The following is a 19,085-nucleotide window of genomic DNA, read 5'->3' on the forward strand; positions in this document are numbered from 1 at the left end:
AACATTAGCTAACAAAAGTAGAATAGCTAGCAGAAATAAAATCTAAGGTGCAAAACTAGTGTAGCTAAAAGAAGCAGAACACTAGCTAAAGGCTAAAAGAAACAAAATACTAGCTAAAAGAACAGAATCCTATTTAAAAGAAGCTGAACACTAGCTAAAAGAAGCAAAATACTAGCTAAAAGAAACAAAACACTATCTAAAAGAAGCAGAATCCTCTCTAAAAAGAACTAAACATTAGCTAACAAAAGTAGAATAGCTAGCAGAAATAAATTCTAAAAGATGCAAAACTAGTGTAGCTAAAAGAAGCAGAACTAAGAGAGCTAAAAAGCTACTACAGAATGTACCTTTTAGGTACAGTAGCTAAAAGCTAAATAAGTTGAGCACTAACTAAAAGCCAAGCTAAAAGTCAAGAAGACTAAATGAGATGAAGGATGTGGTCGGGCAAAACACAAAGGGATCAGAAGTAGTTTAGTGCACGAAATGTAAAGTAAAATAAAACGTGTAAAACCAAACTGTGATTTCTGAATCAGCTTCAATAAACAGAAGTAAAGACTGTTGACTGTTAAAACCGTTTTGCTGGGAGTTTTGTGGTCGGGACATGTTTTTATTTCTTCCTCCTGCATCAGCGTCTTCAGTGATATTTATGTCTTAGAAGATGTTTGTTTGTCTTTTCCTTCGCAGGCCGACATGCCGCAGACACCACCGTTCAAGGGGCAGCTGAACTCCGGTGGCTACAACAACAACTCGTACCAGAGCCACGAGGAGGCCTACCATGACCTTTATTATCAGGACAGCAACCTGGTGTCCGGCTCCCTGGAGGCCCTCATCCAACACCTGGTTCCAACGGTGGACTATTATCCAGACGTGAGTGACGCCTCTTTGCTCTTTTGGTGTTGAATCCACTGCGGATTCGTTTCTTTGCACAGAAGGTTGAAACTTTTCCTTTTTGTTCCGTGTGAGGAGCTCTGCTGTGCCGAGACGCCGTTTGGTGCCGAAGTTACTTTCATTTTCCTCTTTTGATTTTTCTCCCATGCACGAAAACTTCACGTCCTCCTACTTTCTTGTTGCTGTCGTGTTTTTTTTTTTTTTTTTTTCTCACGTACTATATTACCCCTGTGAGTTTTGACTCTTGGTTTGAAACTTAAACGCCTTTTGTGTTGACTCACATGCTTTTATTTTTTTACTGTTTCCGTCTGTGCAGAGGACGTACATCTTCACCTTCCTGCTCAGTTCTCGCCTCTTCATCCACCCGTACGAACTCATGTCCAAAGTGTGCCAGCTGTGTGTGGAGCAGCAGAGACTCAAAGATCCTCAGTCTGACAAGGTATTCCATCAACTCCACAAGTTCAGCTCTTGTGATCTCCGTTTGCTCAGTTCCTGTTTTTTTTCGTGTTTCCAGCTGAGACTCAAAAAGATCACTCCGAAGGTTCTCCAGCTGCTGACGGAGTGGACAGAAACCTTTCCGTATGACTTCAGGGATGAGAGGATGATGCGCAGCCTGAAGGAGCTGACCCACCGGCTTGCCAGTGGAGATGAGGTCAGTCCACACGCTTCTCTTTATTGACGTGAACAAAACCCAGGAGGTCTGGTCCTGCTGTGTTTGTGCAGCAAAGCTTCAGGCGCTGCAGATGTTTTGCAGACGGCAGTGAGGAGGAGCAAAGCGGGGTATCGGTGGCAACAGAGCAGTTTTTGATGCTGGCTGGGTTGAGAGAAAAGCCCCATTGTTCAGGAGCTAGGTGGGTTTTTGTCCTGCCTGGAGCAACATGTGGATTGTTCCACTGCAGAAGAGCTGAATGTCCCCAGCAGTTAGCCTCTGCTGCACCGTTAGAATAAATCTTTGAGACGTCGGCTTGTTTTCGTCTTTTATCTCGCTGTTTCATCACTTTTAGCTGTTTAAATTCAGTAAAGTTCTGACAGCTAACACTACACGTGTTTAAGATGCAGTTCTAGTACAAGCTTAAATCATCAAACTAAAAGTGAAAGTGCATGCGTTTTCTGAAGAGGATAATTTAGCATTTTTTTTAGATAAGGAATGAGATTAGGATCAATAAGGGAGTTCTTGGAAGGAAAACTTGTCAAAGCATTTTCCTGCTGCAGTGTTTAGTTTTTAACTCTTGAGTATGAGACATCAAAACCGTTTATTCGGCCATTTTGGATGACAAATTGCTGCGTTCTGCATACAGCGACATGCATTTAGCATTGCATTAGTGCACTGCACAGCTGGCTGTGTGGTCAGACACTGGTAAGCACTAAAGAATGAGATCTGAGGATTGAAGCCTGGATCGTGCAGGCCGCCAGATTAATGTAGAAATCAATACTGTTCAGTTTTGTCTGCTGTTCTTGGAAACATGTCGGGTCCGACTGAAACGCACGTCTGAACTCGCACACACAGATGCCACATTTTGATGGTCACGCTCACTTCTTTTGATTTCACAGTAAGCTGACTGTGGCTGGCATCAGCAGCTTCTCCCCAAAGATGTTTTGATTGATGAAACTTTGAAAACAGAGACATTTTCCACCAGGTTCCACGGTACTTTCCCATGAGGCCATTTCATGCTTGGTACCAACAATAAAGAGAAGTGAGATAATATTTATCTGCTCCTCGTTTCTCTCTGTTTTTCCCCTCTAAAGTTAAATCTAAACAAAACGCTTGCTCTGAAAGTACCATTCCCTGACTGCATGCAATCACCTTTCATGTCAAATCTAAACAAAAATCACACACTCTTTCAGCATGCGAGCTACTTTAGCTTGTGTGGTTGTATGCACATGCGTGTGCCAGAAAAGGTTTGGCATCAGACTGGTTGCCCTGTATGTCAATCAAGTGATAAATTTCTTAGGATGGATGAGTTTTTTTTAATGGCATGCAATCTACCCATAATATTTCTATCGACATCTGGGGCACCGTGGTTCCCAACCCTGCATGTTTTAGTTGTTTCTCTGCTCTTCAGTGATTTAGTTCCTGCAAGTTCTGTTAAACATCCATTCATTCAAATCAGGTGTGTTGGAGCAGACCATGGTGGTGTTCCTCAAGGACCAGGGTTGGGAACCGCTGAGTATGGGATGGGGATGACTCCCAAGCTACTACCACGCCAGATTTGATCTTAGTAAAGTTGACTGACCTATAGCCATAGACTCGTTAATGAGTTGCTTTGGTTGTCATGTCGAATCAGTGCGACTCAAAACAATTATTCAATTGTACATTAATTTCAACAATTACCGTTTGAGTTTAATTGAAATTTGTCTAGTAATTTGAGATATTTTGCTAACAAACGTACAAATTAACATAAATAAATATAGCAAGATAGCAGATCTTTATTGACTGTTTATATATATATATATATATATATATATATAATTTTTCCTTCTTTTGGCTGAGTGTTCAGAGTATTTTGGTGTTTCTAATTGCTTGACTGTATTTTCAAAATGCTGACATCTGAAAATCTTCAGTAAAATGTTGAAAACTACAATGTACATGTACTCCATGTACTCGTGGAGCAGCAGCATTTGAACGCCCTACAACTATTTAAAAGCACAGTTGTTTACTCAGTGTTACAAAGAACAGTCTGTTTGAGTTTTGAGGGAAGTTTCTGTTTGTGACTCCGTTTATTTATCCTCAGGTGATGAATCGTGATTGAAACTGTAACGTGGTTTCTCGACCTGAGCATCGGATGACATTTCATTAAAAACAGCTCACTGTTCATGCATCTGCTCTGAACACAAGTTTCTCACAGATTCTTCAGGTTATTGTCTGGAAATGAAAACACCACAAGCTGGTCTGGTGACCAGAGTTTGAGGCGGACTCTTCAGAGCCGCAGCTCTCTGTAAACAGACTCGAGTCCAGAATAGATGCCCTGAACATCTGCTCGAGGTTGAGTTCAAACCACACTCGCAACATTCCAGGACCTTGATCTCCATAGTGAGACTGTCATTATGGACGTGGTTGGATATATAAGGAAGCAGCTCCTTTAGCTGGGATTTTTACGTTTTTGCTTAAAGCTGCAGTTTGTCTTGGATCAAGGTTGATAAAATTATAATAGTCTGATCAACTTGGGGTCCTTGCATCCACATCTTTAAATTTACCTGCGTCTGTAGGTATGGAGAGCATAGTGGCGGCATCAATGCTGTTTTATAGTAAAGAGTTTTTTTTTCTTTAGTTTTTAAAGGCATATTTTGGTGGCACGGTGGGGCAGTTGGTCGAGCTGCCGCCTCTCAGCGAGAAGGTCGCGGGTTCAAATCCCGGTCGGTCCGGGGGCCTTTCTGGGTGGAGTGTGCATGTGTTTCCTCCCACAGACCAAAGACTTAGACCAAAGATGTTAGACTGACTGGTAACTCTAAATTGTCCCTAGTTGTGTTGTGTGTTTGTCTCTGCGTCCCTGTGATGGACTGGAGACCTGTCCACTTCGCGACCCAAAAAAGAAGCCGGTAAAGATAATGGATGGATGGATGGAAGGCATATTTCACTCAATCAAGACCCTCTCCGGAGCAAAACCGATTATCTTTCTTGAACTTAAAAATGTCTGTTTGTTGATTCCAACGTGTTTCCGCTGCATCGTGGCTGTTTGTCGCCTAAATAATCCTGCCAATGCATCTTTTACTATCTGTTCATCGGTGCTGGACAAATAAACAGTTGAAAAAAGCCGTCTGGCCTTCGGTTGGGTCAGTTGGTGATCCACAGAAGATGGCACCACTCAGCCAAGAATAACAGAACCTCCAAAGCCAAGAGCCCAACCACGCTCTCGGTAGTGATGGCGTGCGCTGAGCAGTCATCTGCCGCCTTCGGACAGCTGCCAGGGCTGATCGTGTTGGGGACTGCGAGTCCCTGTTGGGCTGCCTCAAACGTAACACCAATAATTGTGAGTCCCTCTCCTCAGAAGCGGCAGGCCATGTTGTCTCAGAGGAGGTCTGTTACTATATTTATCTGAGCCCAGCGTGTTTGTAGTGTGGACCAAAGCAGCAGATGGTTGACTCTGAAGTGGCAACTGGAGGGATTTTTACTGCAGGCGAGCTTCATTGTTGTCCAACTCTGTAGGGGTACGATCAACCAATAGCGGAGCTCGTTCATTAAAAATTATTTTATTATTAAGAAAAATGTGTTTTCAGTTTTCTCAGTAGTTCCTACTCTGAAGACCAGGTTGGTTAGAGGATCCATCAAAATCTGACGTTTTCTCCTCAAATGGCTGTGGCGGTTTTACACACCCAGGCTCAACATTTGGTGTATTTCCAGCTTTTCCTCTTCTCACCATATTGAGCTGAGCCTTGCTTGTAGAATGCAAGTCGTGAAATTTGAATGGACATAAAGTCCAGCAAAGAACTCTCCCTCCTAGATTCACTAGATTGTGTATAAACGCACACTTCTTTCCTCTGCAGCCGTTCTTATGCAACTTCTGTGCTGAACGGTCGGTGAGAGAACAGTTATCCAGCAGTGGTCTGTTATCAGTCACAGGAAATGTTCAGAGCATGGTGACCTCTTGACCACAAGACCCCTCTGCTCTGCCCCTCCTGAGCATGAGGAACCTTGCATAACATCCCTGCAGGAAAGAGAGGACCGTGTGCAAAACATTTAATATTCTGGGTGCACGCTCGGTTGTTCATTTGCAAAGGGCTGATCTTACATTTCTTTGTTCTGTCCCTGTTTCTGTCAGGTGTACAAGAAGGCAGTGGGTCAGATGAGCCAGGGTCTGATCAGGAGGTTGACGGTTCTTAGCCAGTACGAGGAGGCACTGGTGAGGATCAACACCACGGCGACCGAGCGGCTAACGGCTCTGAAGGCGAAACCTCAGGCGGCAACACAACGAGACCTGCTGTCCATCTGCAACGACCCCTTCACTGTCGCCCAACAGCTCACGCACATAGAGCTGGTGAGAATAACACAACACACACGAATAACAGTTATTGAGACCAACCAAAATTCATACTCCAGTTTTCCACAAGTTTTGTTGCATTCTAACGGCTTTCAGCATTCTTGTTGCTACTTTAGACACTCGTGTATTAAAACATTCAGGAGATGATTGTTTTGAATGTTTTTTTTTTACTTTTCTGAACATTTAACATGAGTCTAACCTGCATACATAAAGTTTGAATGAATGGATTTGCAACTGTTTGTCTAATATAATACATTGATGTCTTCAGACACATTGTTCTGTTAGAAAACTGCCATTTCTATCTTCTTATGTTCTAGTTTTTAGCTACTATTCTTTTAGCAAGTCCTTTGATTTCTATAACTGTTTTGCTACTTTTACTACTACAAATTTTGGAGTTTAGCTAGATTTTTTTTTATGCTTTTGGTTTCTAGTTGGTTTAATGCTTTTACCTTTTGCTGGCTTTTAGCTAGTTTTTTTTTTTTTATTGGATCATCTCGGCCTTTTTTAAGCAAACGTTTTTCTTTCTTTACCTGGTGTTTTGCACATTTTCATTTGTAGCTTGCTTTTTGTTACTTTTGCTTTGAGCTAGACTGTTTATAAGAGTGCAAACCTGACACAAATGATGGATTATAAACTTAAACGGTGCTGCAGGAGAACTGATCTCTGCAGCTCCTCCTGCGTCTGACCGACCACAGCCTTGCTTTTAAACTGTGGCTTGTTGCAAGCAATCAACACGGCAAGAGTCTGGGGTTATTCCACTTTATTTATAAAGCACTTAAAAACAGCAACAAGGCATCATAAAAGAAAGAAAAGATGGGAGAAATGGTTGTTCAGAGGCACAAACCAAAGATTTCTTTACTTTCAGGAGAGACTGAGTTACATCGGACCTGAAGAGTTTGTTCAAGCCTTTGCCCATAAAGACCCTCTGGACAACGATAAGGTAACGTCTGCGTGCTTTTCTAAAAATACATCAGCAGATTAAAGAGTACACAGCAGTTACGCAATCTTGTTTAGTTCCTCGGCTGGGCACATCTGATCCGTCTTTCTGTTATGGGCTGAGTTTGCCTCCCAGACGGATCTTGAGTTTACACAACGTGGTGGCTGCTGCCGCTCAGGTCAGAGCGAGGGCGGGTGGTTTCCAGACGGCAGCAGCAGACTAAATATCCGCTCCTCGCACACGCTCACACACCTTACTGACAATTTCCTCAAATCACCCTGGCGTCTGGATTAGATGAGGATGTGTGCACCTCATCTCTTAGCTGCTGCAAAGTGTTGGGAAAGCAGGGGGCGTGTTCTGATTCTTGTATCTGCTGTGTTCAGCTGCTAAGCAACAGACCTTTTCTGGAAGCAAAGTGATGGAGGAGGGGGGACGTTAAGGCTTGCCCTCATGCCTTAGGCTAGTTTGCCTCGTACCCCCAACGAGCCACTTGAAAAGCAGGAATTGTGTGTGTTTGCGTATTGAAACGCGTCCAGTGGCGTAAGGCCAAAGGAATGTGTGGAATGAGATCAAGAGGAGTCCACACAAAGAAACCAGCATACATGAACAAAGTTGGCCATCAGCGTGGTTCTACGTTCACTTGGCCAATTCAGTTTGCTCAGCGATGTGGACTGAGACTGAGACAAAGCAGATATCAGCTTTGTTCGTCTCGTTCCGCGCAAGTTTTGCTCTGCATCGCTAACAGAAAGTGTTGTTGTTGCAGAGCTGCTTCAGTGATCACAAGAAGGCCAGCAACCTGGAGGCGTACGTTGACTGGTTCAACAGACTCAGTTATCTGGTGGCTACAGAGATCTGCATGGTGAGTGGTGGAGAGGAAGACGTTCATGTTCTCGCATCGTAACCCTCACGTATAAACACTTCAGGCCTGATTTTGTGAGTCTCTGTGTTTGAACAGCCCACGAAGAAGAAGCACCGAGCTCGAGTCATGGAGTTCTTCATCGATGTGGCACGGGAATGCTTCAACATCGGCAACTTTAACTCCCTCATGGCCATCATATGTGAGTCGTTTTGACCCTCCGAACATTTATTTTAGATTTTCTCACATGATGTTGTTAAATCAGTTTGATCGATCACACAAAACTCCGGTTTTATGGGCAACAAAGAAGGACAAAAAAAACCAAAAAAACTGCCAATATTTTAAAAGTTATACATGTCCAAAAACATTTATCCCTCAAGCTCCTCGGAGACCCCACAGGGGGGCCGGGGACAGCCCCCATGATGTCGGTTTCTGAGGTGGGTCTGGTCACTTTCTCAGGCCTGAGGGCTGGTGGCGAGATGAGTGGAGGGGGGGGGGGGGACTCAGAACAAACCAAGCAGATGGTCAGCACTGACCAGAGAACGAATCAGCACATCGTGGAGAGGGGGAGAGGAGGGGGGAGGGAAGAGTGCCAGCTGTCCTCGGCCCGTCTCCCCTGAGAGACGGAGAGAGTGCCGCCGGCAAATCTGTCTGCAAAGCCTCATCTCCGGGGAGACACCGGTGTTGGGTTACCAACATTTACCATCAAAGTAAAAACAAATAAAATATAGTTAAAGATTTTTTTTCTCATTTCCTTCCTCTCTAAAAAATGTTCTTTATTAGTTGAGTGATAAAAAAAAACCTAAACTCAAATAGACTCAACGCTGAGTGTTGGTTGCACAACAACAACACGTGCACAGGTGTGGATAGTTCGTTTGTACTCTAGTTAAAGAAATAAAACACAATGAAAATAAACTGACAAAAGTGACAACATTAATAACAAAACGGCAAAGATTGGTCACTGGGTCCAAGGTGCGTCCTGTCGTGAGCAGCTCGGGTGTCTCCAGACCTGTCGTCAGTCAGTCTGCCTTACTGAAGGGGCTCTTTGATTTCATGGTGATTTCAGGAAGCTGGGGACAGAAGCTGAAGGTAAAGACTATAGGGACATGGTCCATACTGCACAGACAGGATGGAGACGCCTCCCTGGACGTGTCCACAAGAGGACAACTGACGACGCATAAGCGTCTCACAGAAATCACTTGATTGGCTTGAAAAGTGCAACAAAATGTTGTCAGGGGTACCATCCACTTTGATAAGGCCTTTTCATTAATTTGTTTTAAAAATAATTTAGTTGAACCAAAAGTCTGGTTGATTTTCACTCTTTTATTCCTATTATTGCTTTTGTAAGTTTCAAGTCGTTTTAGTGACCTTTGTGGATTTATTTCTTCTTCTTTTAAACAAATGTATCCACGTCTGTAAAAACTAGATGCATGACTCGACTCGAGGCAACTAATCTCAGTGAAATAATGTCCTGTTTAAACGTTGGCAGCGTTCGGTCTGCGCTGAAGGCGCGTGATGTGCCGCTGCCACAGCTAACACCTGTTCTTCCACACTGATGCTTTGTTCAAGTGGGTTTTCTGAGGCGAGGCACGTTCAGAACCTCTCGGGTCCCACTCTGGCTCCACGAGCTAAACCCAAACTGTCGTTCTGGCTCAGGAGGATATCGGTTCAGAGTTTTAGATTTCTGTTATTGGATTTGGGTCCGTTTTGTTCTGTTGTGTCGGTGACCCTGCGCACATATTAACATATGGGAGGCAGAAAGCTGGGAGGGGGACGAGGCATGTGCTGAACTCCATTGTTCCTGAGTCATTGTGTCACATCAGAGAAAAAAGAGAAAAAGCGGTGGGAGAAAGATGACGGAGGAGGAGAGGATGGGTGTGTGTTTTTGTCTGAAAGCAACGGGGGAGGTGGTGTGGTAAACCGATGGTGTTTACGTGTGGTACGTTCTCACAGTGTTCCTCCGGTGTGTGTGCTCGTCTTGCAGCTGGGATGAACATGAGCCCCGTGTCCCGGCTGAAGAAAACCTGGAGTAAAGTCAAAACAGCCAAGTTTGACATCTTAGAGGTGAGGATCTCATTCAACATGCATCACTCATGTTCCCAACCCTGATCCCTGAGGAACACCATCCTGCAGGTTTTAGTTGCTCCTCTGCTCCAACGCACCTGATCTGAATGAAAAGGCTTCTGCCGAACTTAAACCACTGAATCAGGTGTGTTGGAGCAGAGAAACTACAACACACGAACCGCTGACCCAAAGGACATTAAACGTTGGAGTTCCTCATTTATCAGACACATCTGGACAGTTTGTGTTTTTGTTCAGCGTCATTGTGTTGGGGAGTGAAGGGTGTGAACATGCTCACACTGAAAAACCGTGACACTCGTACTCGAGGTCACATTGTGATGTTTCTGTTGAAAACTGTGCTCTCATACAAAATGTTTCCAGGGCTTCATCGGTCTGAGGAGTCCCACGTAAACTGTTTTCCCCTAGCTAGAGTGTTTTTGTTCTCAGACTGATGAAGTCCTCCGGATAGAGGGCGAAACGTCTTTCCACAAAAACCAAATTGTTCTGATTGACCATTATTGGATTTGTACCTGGATGATTGAGCATGAACTTTGATGTCTTGAACCATCACAGCTTTCGCCAACACAATAGCTCAGTTCTGTGCCTAATTTAACTCCGAATCCCCTTTTCTCTGCAGCACCAGATGGATCCTTCCAGCAATTTCTACAACTACCGGACTGCCCTGAGAGGAGCCACGCAGAGATCCATCACAGCCAACAGCAGCCGAGAGAAGGTGAGGCTTCGGCTGAATTTACCCACCAGCACCTTAGACAGACTGTTTTTAAGGTTTTAAATTCTACTAAAATCCAGTCAGGTCAAGATTAAAATAAAACCTGAGCTTACTTTAAACAGACAGCCAGAACAAAATCAAACTTCTGTTTGATGAATGAAGTGCGCTCGAGACAGAATTCATTTCATACATCGAGTTGTTCCTTGCAGAGGGACACTTGGAGCTGGTTGACGTGGAACGTTTTTGAAGTTTGTGCCTGTACTGCCAAAGCACAATAACAATATAAAAGTAGTAAAATAGTGCATAAACTGCATAAAATCTAGTAGGAATAAAACACTAAAACCATCCATCCATCATCTTTACACGCTTCTTCCTTTTCCGGTCACAGGTGACCATGTCCAGCAGTCACTGTGCAAGAGGTGGAGGACACGGGGACACATAGAGACACTCTCACCTAGGGACAATTTAGTTACCAGTCAGCCTAATATACAAAGTACATTCTTTTGGTCTGTGTACCCGAAGAAAATTCACGCATGCACATGCACATGCACAGTCAACCCAGAAAGGTCCCAGGCTGGGATTTGAACGGGCGACCTTCTCACTGAGAGGCAGCTCTGTCAACTGAGCCACCTTTAACTAACTTAAACTAACTTAAAAGCGAATAAACTTTAGCTAAAGTCTAAAAGTTTAAAGTAGAAAAGTAAAAAAAAAAAAAAAAGGCTTTCTGATGAAGCAAATGTTTGCTTAAAGCCAAAGTAGTAGAACGGTTCAAAACTAAAATAGATGAAACCCGCTCGTCCTGAGCCTGGTTCTGCTGGAGGTTTCTTCCTGTTAAAAGGGAGTTTTTCCTTTCCACTGTTGCCTCTGTGCTCGCTCAGGATGGGAGACTGTGGTGAAGTGAAAACTCAAAGCAATCCGTTGTCTCCTCAGATGAATTAACATTTTTAACAGACTTTATGAATACGTGAATTTTCTGTTCAGTGTCTCGTTTTCGTCTGCACAACACGTACCTCGCCTTCGGCACCGTCCAGAGAACGCAGAGAGGCCGAGGTTGCGTAACGCTCAGCTCAGAGTGGACATGGAGGCGGGTCAAGAAGGGTCTCCTCGCATGAAAACAAAAACATGGCCGCCTGCCAGATCACATACTGTTCTCCGATGTTTTCTGACCGAGTCCTGCTCCCATGACTTGCATCAGATCGGTCTGGATGCTTTAACCCAAAATATGCAAACAATCCGCGAGTACACGAGGTGAAATGGAAAGTTCCCAAGGTTTCTGGTATGTTTGTGCTGCTGACCTCTTCTTAGGAGGGGAGGGGGGCTTGTGCATGACCTCCATCAGACGAGGCTGATGACTTTTTTTCAGAAAATAAACATGTAACCTTCCTTTTAGCCAAGTTTAGCTGTGGTTCTGTTAACTGGGAGGGCAAAAGAACTGGTTTCTGTGCTGATTCTTAAAAAAATGAATCAATCAGCCAAACATCTGATTTAAATCAAAATGTTTGGTTGTGTAGCAACAGTTTGACTCAGAGGAGGTCACTTCATGGTTTTCACGCCAAATGTCACGCCCAATATTGTTTTTCATTAAATAAATACCTTACGTTTATATTTTCAGGAGAAAAATCTCTTAAAACCTAGTAAAGGATTGATTTTTTTTAACCTATATCATATTTCTGATTTAGTGTCGCGAAGTTAAATAACTCCCAGTTCGAACTGAAATGAATAAAAGTATTTTATTATTTTTAGCCAACACGTCTTCTGCATCCTTCTGCAGCGCTTTTCATTCCTTCTCAAAGCAGAACATGTGCATGTTATTCCCCCAGGACGTGCACACGCATGTCATAAGCTGCATCCTGCCCCTGCAGACGCTTCAGAGGTTCAGTTAATCAGCTGTGCCCCAGTCGAGCTGAAGGACGGAGACGGACCCACCGGATCAACGGTTCTTGTTCGAACGTTCAAAAGCAGGGTGCGGTTTTGTTCTGACACGCGCAGAATAATTCTGCTCATGGAAGACGCAAGGAGTGAAGCACAAGTGGTGGATGATGGAGAACTCGTTCAGCTGCGCCTCCTTTGTGTGTCTTAAAAGCATCATGAATGTTTGATGGGTGGGGATGTCGGGGGGACAGGCAGGAACGAGGGGACAGACCGAGAGTTTCTAGGTCAGTGTTGCAGGTTTTTGTTTTCTCAGTAACTGAATATGAAAAAGGAAATTGTGTTGGGTGTTTATCTTTGATGGTTGCTGTTCTGCCAAAAAAACAGGACTCCCTTGAAAAACACGTCTTGTGATCTCAGTAGGACTTCAATAAGTACAAAAAAAAAACCCATAAAAGCTAATCACATCTTAAATTTACCTTTATCGTGACCTGAATCACTGGAACGTGCGTTATTGAAGAGACGCCTCCGTCACCATGAAAGTCCAGATTTATTGTGAAACTGTTTTGACCCGTCTGTCCTCTGACACCACACATTAAACACTGAAGCTCTGTGTTCCTGTGATGGACCGGAGATACAATTATCAAATTGATCAAGATGCAGCTCGATGTCTGTAAAAACGGCCAAGTTAGAGCTTTTGTTGATTTGTCGATCCGTCCTGTTGTCCGTGAGACATTTTGCTGAACAAAAAGCACGCGGCCGGTTTTAGATGAAAATCAGTTGGTGTCTCTGCGTTCACTGCAATTTTATGTTTTAAAGGATGTTTATAGAAAGCTCTCACACCTGTGCAGTCTCTGGGACCCCCCCCCCCCCCCCCACACACACACACAACACTCGTCTTCACAGAGAAATTAACCCTTTCTCCTCTTGTTTTTCAGATCGTCATCCCTTTCTTCAGCCTGCTCATTAAAGACATCTATTTTCTCAACGAGGGATGTGCCAGCAGGCTGCCGAACGGACACATCAACTTCGAGGTAACACCCCCCCCCCCCCCCCAAACAGTGTGACCAAACGTTATATTTACTACACATGGCAACAGCCGCTTCCCTTAACTTTGTTATAATAGGGAAGTAAGAGTTGAGTGCATCGGTTTGGTCTGTTTCTGTAGAACAAACATGAGCGGTGACCACACACTGTTTCCATTTGTGATTCTATGAATCACTTTCCGTTTCAATAATTCACCCCATCTTGGTAAACTGTGTCCTGTTCCCATTATATTTAAACACACCCAACACCTCAGAACAGATGATTTTAACCAGGTTGACGCTTGGTCAAGTCCAGGTGAAGTTTCAGGGCAGACGTCCTGAAAATTGAACATCTGGCCTGTTTGAAGCAAAAAAATAATAATTGCAGAGACCATTTCTTATTTATGTAGAGTCCTGAATATTCATGTTTTTGTTGCAGAAATTCTGGGAACTTGCCAAACAAGTGAGTGAGTTCATGACCTGGAAGCAGGTGGAGTGTCCGTTCGAGAAAGACCGCAGGATCCTGCAGTACCTGCTGACTGCTCCGGCTTTTACCGAAGACGGTGAGTTCTGGTTTGCTGTTTGCCCTACAGGCCGGGAAGGCGAGGCTGAAATTTCAAAATAAAAGTTTAAACCAGCCCCTGCAGGCTGGAAACGGTCGTCTTTAAATTTTATTTGGCCCCACAAAGCTGCCAAATTCTCTAACTGAACCTATACATATATATATAATGCTAATGCTAATGAATATATTGCTAAAAATATGCAAAAGCTACCGTATTTTCCACCGTACACATCACCCTGGTTGCATCAGTCCAAATATGTCTAATGGAAAAATACTGCTGATGCATCGTGTTTATTACACGTTGACAAGGAGGACTTTAACAAGAATTTAGCTAGATTAACAAACGATTATTTGTTTGTTCGACGTTACAGTAAAGGTGTGTCTCAGTTGAACTTTTACTTAATAAATGCACTTTGACGGTCAAATCAGCTGCATTTCGCCGGAGAAAATGAAACTGATTCAGTTGGTCCAGGCAGATCAGAAGGTGGCAAACTATGGCACGACTGTGTCATTAATAGTCACTTTTACCTATTACAACGGCATGCCATACTGCTCTAGTGGCTGAAAATGGTAGTGTTCAATATTTTCAGTCAGAATAAATAATAATAATAAATAATAAAACGGTCATATCTCTGCCAAAAATTGAGAAAAAAATCCATAAATATGTCGTTTTGGTGTTGCAGGGCATGCAAATTATGCAAAAAACAGCCAAGAAATACAAAGTTGGGAAATTTTATGAAATATGCTATAATCGGGTACCTGAATAAATATGAATATGAATAAAAATGGTACAATTTTACATCTAAATTAAATCATATTGCTTCAGATTTACCGTAAAATACAGAATTTCATTGCGACCTTTGGTTAAAATTTAAATCTTCAGCCTGAAGCAAACGAAAACGACTTTTTCTTTTCTTTCTTTCTTAAACCCTCAGACTCCTCGACACACCTCTGATACTTGAGATTCTGACTCCTTTAGTCCACGTCAAAGTTCTGGGCCACCGGCTCTGGCTCTTGTCACAGAGACCCAGAGATGTGTGAAATCCTACTGTCATTGAAGCACCCACCCAACCAGCTCATCATGTCTCTCAAACTAAATCTTTACTTTGTTAATTTATTTTTAACAACAAAAAAGGCTCAGTCGATTTCTCAAACAGAATAATTGGAGCGTTTATGAAAATCAAGAACATTTTTAAAATAAAAAAAAACTCATTTTCTTTTATGTTTTTCCATCACAGCTCTGTATCTGGCTTCATACGAGAGCGAAGGTCCTGAGAACAACATGGAGAAGGACAGATGGAAGTCTCTGAGGTGTGTACGACTCACCCTTCTCCTCCTCTTCGTCACACGCTGCAGCTCACACGCTGCAGCTCACACGCTGCAGCATGTGGTCTGCATGGGCTGATGCAGCTCACATGCTGCAGCTGCTGATCCCCACCCATAAGTGGGTTTTGTCTAGCATTTACAATAAAGATGTTAACATAAATAACTTAAAAATAATAATAATATAAATAATATAATAATGATAATAGAAACAATGCATCAAATTTTGTTAAATTTACAACAAAACTGGTGTCAAACCGCCTGGAAAAACATCCCCGGGTCGTTCCAAAGGGCTAAATTCTGACAGCCCCGTTCTGTTACTGTTCCTTCGTGGTTCAGAATGATATACGAGTAAATATTTTCCATCAATAAAAACTAGAAGAACTGTTAAAATGAAGTGGGAATGCTGAACGCTTTTGCAAAATAATACAGGAAATAAAAAAACAGGAAAGCACCAGCGTGAACGCTGAGAACATAGTCTGTGCATCATCATCGTCGTCGTCGTCGTCGTCGTCGTCGTCATCATCATCATCATCATCATCGTCATCATCATGCTGACTGCTCGATCTTCTCTCTGCAGATCTTCTCTGCTGAGCAGAGTCTGAACCAGAGAAGAGGATGTGTCCTGTCCTGCAAAGTGTCCCCGTGTTGGAAGGGAAATGACAATCTTAACATTGACTGGCGAAGACCCCCCAGACCCCCACCAAGCTGTGCCCCCCTTGCTCTTTGTGCTGTTTATTTTAAACAGCAGTTTTTCATCTCTTTGTACGACTTTATAGTCCTTTTGTTAAAGAAACACGACAAACCGTTCCAAGGTTTGTCGTTTGAGGAGTTTCGCCCCGACACTCGTGTGACGTTGAACTACAAAGTTAGCTGCTGGTTGGCTAACGCTACAGAGACGCTACACTTTCTGGTTCCAGACGCCAGCATTCTCCGTACGGAGAACCGTAACCTGAAACGCAGAGCTGTGATGTTTTTGTTGCCTGCCTTCTGGTCCATTCCAAGTTTCCTTTTGTTTTATGAGTTTGGTTTTTGTTGTGTGTGGAAAAATGCACTGGTTGTATTAAAAACGTTTCCGTTTAAAGTTTTCTAAAGTAGGAAGCAACTCTTATTTAAGTAGTGACTGAATTGGACCTGGTGCTGTGGTTTTCCGCTCCTGTGTGTGGGGCGGGGGGCACGGTGGCTGTTCTGCCCGCCGGTGACCCGTGCAGAAAAGTTTTTGTGTGTTTGATAATGTGACTGTTTTAAATGTTAAATTCTGCTTCACGTTGATTTTATTTATAAACCTCACATTCTCTCGTCATACCAGTATTTACTATTGTTGAATTTGTACCAGGTACATAACAAGCTAAAATATGAACAGTTCTCAGATATTTGCTTAATTATTTTTTATATTAGTTTGTATGAGACACTTATTTTTCAAGGTGATGAAGTTAAATGTTTTTGACTGATGTCTGCTCCCCCTCGACTGTTCACTGTAGTGACGTTTTGTTTGTGTCCCACACGGTTTCCTTTGTCCATTTGTGTTCATTCATTTGTATTTGTGTGGGTAAATTCAAATAGAGTAACTGTTTATAAAAGATTTAGTTGTGCTTAAAAGAGAAAGTTAATAAAATGTTAAAAATGATCAAGTGACTGTGGGTTTGTTGAGCTGCCCACCAGGAAACGGAGGTCCGTTCAGCCGGTTCTGATTTGGTGTCAACAAAAAAATTGGTTCGGAATATAAAACTGAAGTCTAGACCTATTGCAGGATTCTAGCTCTTCCTGCAGGTTCCTGAGTCGTTGCTAAAGAGACTGGCTGTTCATAGAGTTCTGTGTCCAAGCACATTAACAGAGAGGTGAAGGGAAAGAAACAATGTGGTAGAAAAAAGTGTACAGGCAATAGGGATAACCACACCCTGGAGAGGATTGTGAAACAAAACCCATTCCAAAATGTGGGGGAGTCGGCGCTTCAAGAACCACCACGCACAGACGTATGCAAGTTTCAGCTGTCTCATTCCTTGTGTCAAGCCAAGAGACGGCGTCAGAAGCGTCTTGCCACTGAGTGGTCCAAAGTTATGTTCTCTGATGAAAGTAAATTTTGCAAGGAAGAGGGGAGAGGCACAGAATTCACAGTGCGTGAGGTCAAGTTTCCAGTCGGTGATGGTTTGGGGGGCCATGCTGGTGTTGGTCCACTGTGTTTTCTGAGGTCCGAGGTCAACACAGCAGAAAGTTTAAGCGCACTTCCTGCTTCCTGTTGCTGACTGCTGGAGATGCAGATTTAATTTTCCAACAGGACTTGGCACCTGCACACAGTGTTTCACTTTTTGAATGGAATTACTGAATTACAAGACGGTGAAACCATCACATCTTCCATTCCCTGTGAAACCCACACAGTCGGTTGCAGGAAGAACATCTCAACACTGCAAAGGGACTCCGATTGTCTGACTTGAATAATGCTGAAAATTTACTCCTGTTGATCTCACCTGTTGATGAATGATCATTTTTCATGTAGTAGACATCTAATTTCACATGTTATAAGTGAAAACAAAAGTCGAAGGCCATTACCATCCAGCCAAATGGGTCTTCTTCCTGAAAACTGGACCATAAACCTGAACACAGTGCTTGCAGGTCATTGCCAAAGTGAGATGAGCTGCATCCCCCTGTGATAAGATCCACCTCCTGGAGCACAGCTTCGAGTATGCAAAGACATCTGAAAAATAAAATAAATGACTGTCATACAAGAAGAATGGTCATATGAATTTGAATGAATCTTACCTGTAAAACTGGCAGTGTCTTTGCATGGTGAAAACCATGAAACAATAATTAACACTATATCTTTCAGGACTTTTCCCTTAGCATCTTTACTGTAAAAAAAAAGTCTATGGGTTCATCTCTACTGTGCAAATGAAGTGTTTTTTCTTGTTTAACGTGTCAATTAGAAATAATATAAAGCTAAATTATGAATTGTGTGTAAATCTGAAACATAACCTGATGTGCCTCTCTTGCTTTGGCAATAAAAAATATATTTTTTATATCGCACACCAGTATTTTTAAAATCAAAGATGAAGACGAGTCCAAACATCAACAATGCACTGAGTCAGGATCTGCCCGACAACACAAGCAACATCTTCACCCAGATCTTTGGACTGGTCTAAAATCTGTGCAAGCATACGAGAGACAAATTGAAGATAAACGCGTCTTTATTAACTTGCTATTTCACACCGTTATGGATTTCTTCTGTGCGTGAGCTGATCTGTGGACATTTTACTTTTTTACTTGTGTACTGTTTTCCCCCCCACACATGTTCTGAACAGTCCTGTAATCTTACTGGCCACTTTTCTTTAAGCAGCGAACAGCTCTGCTCTGAATTATACTTTAACAAGATTATTTTTAGTCAGTTCGTTTTTAAAGTCACATCAGTCAAACAGCTAGAGAGAATAAAACAGGGACTAAAAAACAGAAAAACTAAAACCAGCAAAATTAAAAATACTATAAACACTATAAAATCTTTCAACTAAGAACGTCTTCAGTCCTTTCTTAAAACTTTCTGTAGTCTGGGGTTTCCTTAGATGGTCAGGGAGGGTGTTCCATAGCGGAGCAGCAGAGCAATAGGAGCAATGTACTGCTCGGCAGGGTATGGATTAATTTATAAGATACTATTTATTTATTTTTATGAAGTCATTGGCAGCCAGTGCACCCCGGTCTATTTGTTGAAAAGCCCTGCTTTAAGTTTAATTTGGAGGGAAAACTGTGAATTAAAAGTGTCGATTTGTCTCCATCTTGTGTTTAAATAAGACAAGGACAACTGACCACAGTCAGAGTTTGACAGATCCAATATATATATATATACATATCTTCAATGTTGGTTGAGATCGGAAG

General features: G+C 42.7%; 1 protein-coding gene across 1 annotated transcript in view; it reads left to right on the plus strand.

Moving 5' to 3' along the window:
* The window catches only part of rasgef1ba (RasGEF domain family, member 1Ba), a 23,091-nt gene extending 7,025 nt beyond the window's left edge, over positions 1–16,066 (plus strand). The window contains exons 2-14 of the mRNA XM_037680151.1: positions 682–864; positions 1,202–1,324; positions 1,400–1,537; positions 5,643–5,858; positions 6,727–6,801; positions 7,562–7,657; positions 7,754–7,856; positions 9,639–9,718; positions 10,353–10,448; positions 13,253–13,348; positions 13,779–13,902; positions 15,140–15,212; positions 15,805–16,066. Coding sequence (XP_037536079.1) covers positions 688–864; positions 1,202–1,324; positions 1,400–1,537; positions 5,643–5,858; positions 6,727–6,801; positions 7,562–7,657; positions 7,754–7,856; positions 9,639–9,718; positions 10,353–10,448; positions 13,253–13,348; positions 13,779–13,902; positions 15,140–15,212; positions 15,805–15,829 — 1,422 coding nt within the window. The 5' untranslated portion in view covers positions 682–687 and the 3' untranslated portion in view covers positions 15,830–16,066. The remainder of the gene's footprint in view (positions 1–681; positions 865–1,201; positions 1,325–1,399; positions 1,538–5,642; positions 5,859–6,726; positions 6,802–7,561; positions 7,658–7,753; positions 7,857–9,638; positions 9,719–10,352; positions 10,449–13,252; positions 13,349–13,778; positions 13,903–15,139; positions 15,213–15,804) is intronic.
* Positions 16,067–19,085: the final 3,019 nt, after the last annotated feature.

This window comes from Nematolebias whitei, chromosome 8 (assembly GCF_014905685.2).
Source record: "Nematolebias whitei isolate Nwh7 chromosome 8, NemWhi1, whole genome shotgun sequence".
Taxonomy (NCBI): Eukaryota; Metazoa; Chordata; class Actinopteri; order Cyprinodontiformes; family Rivulidae; genus Nematolebias; species Nematolebias whitei.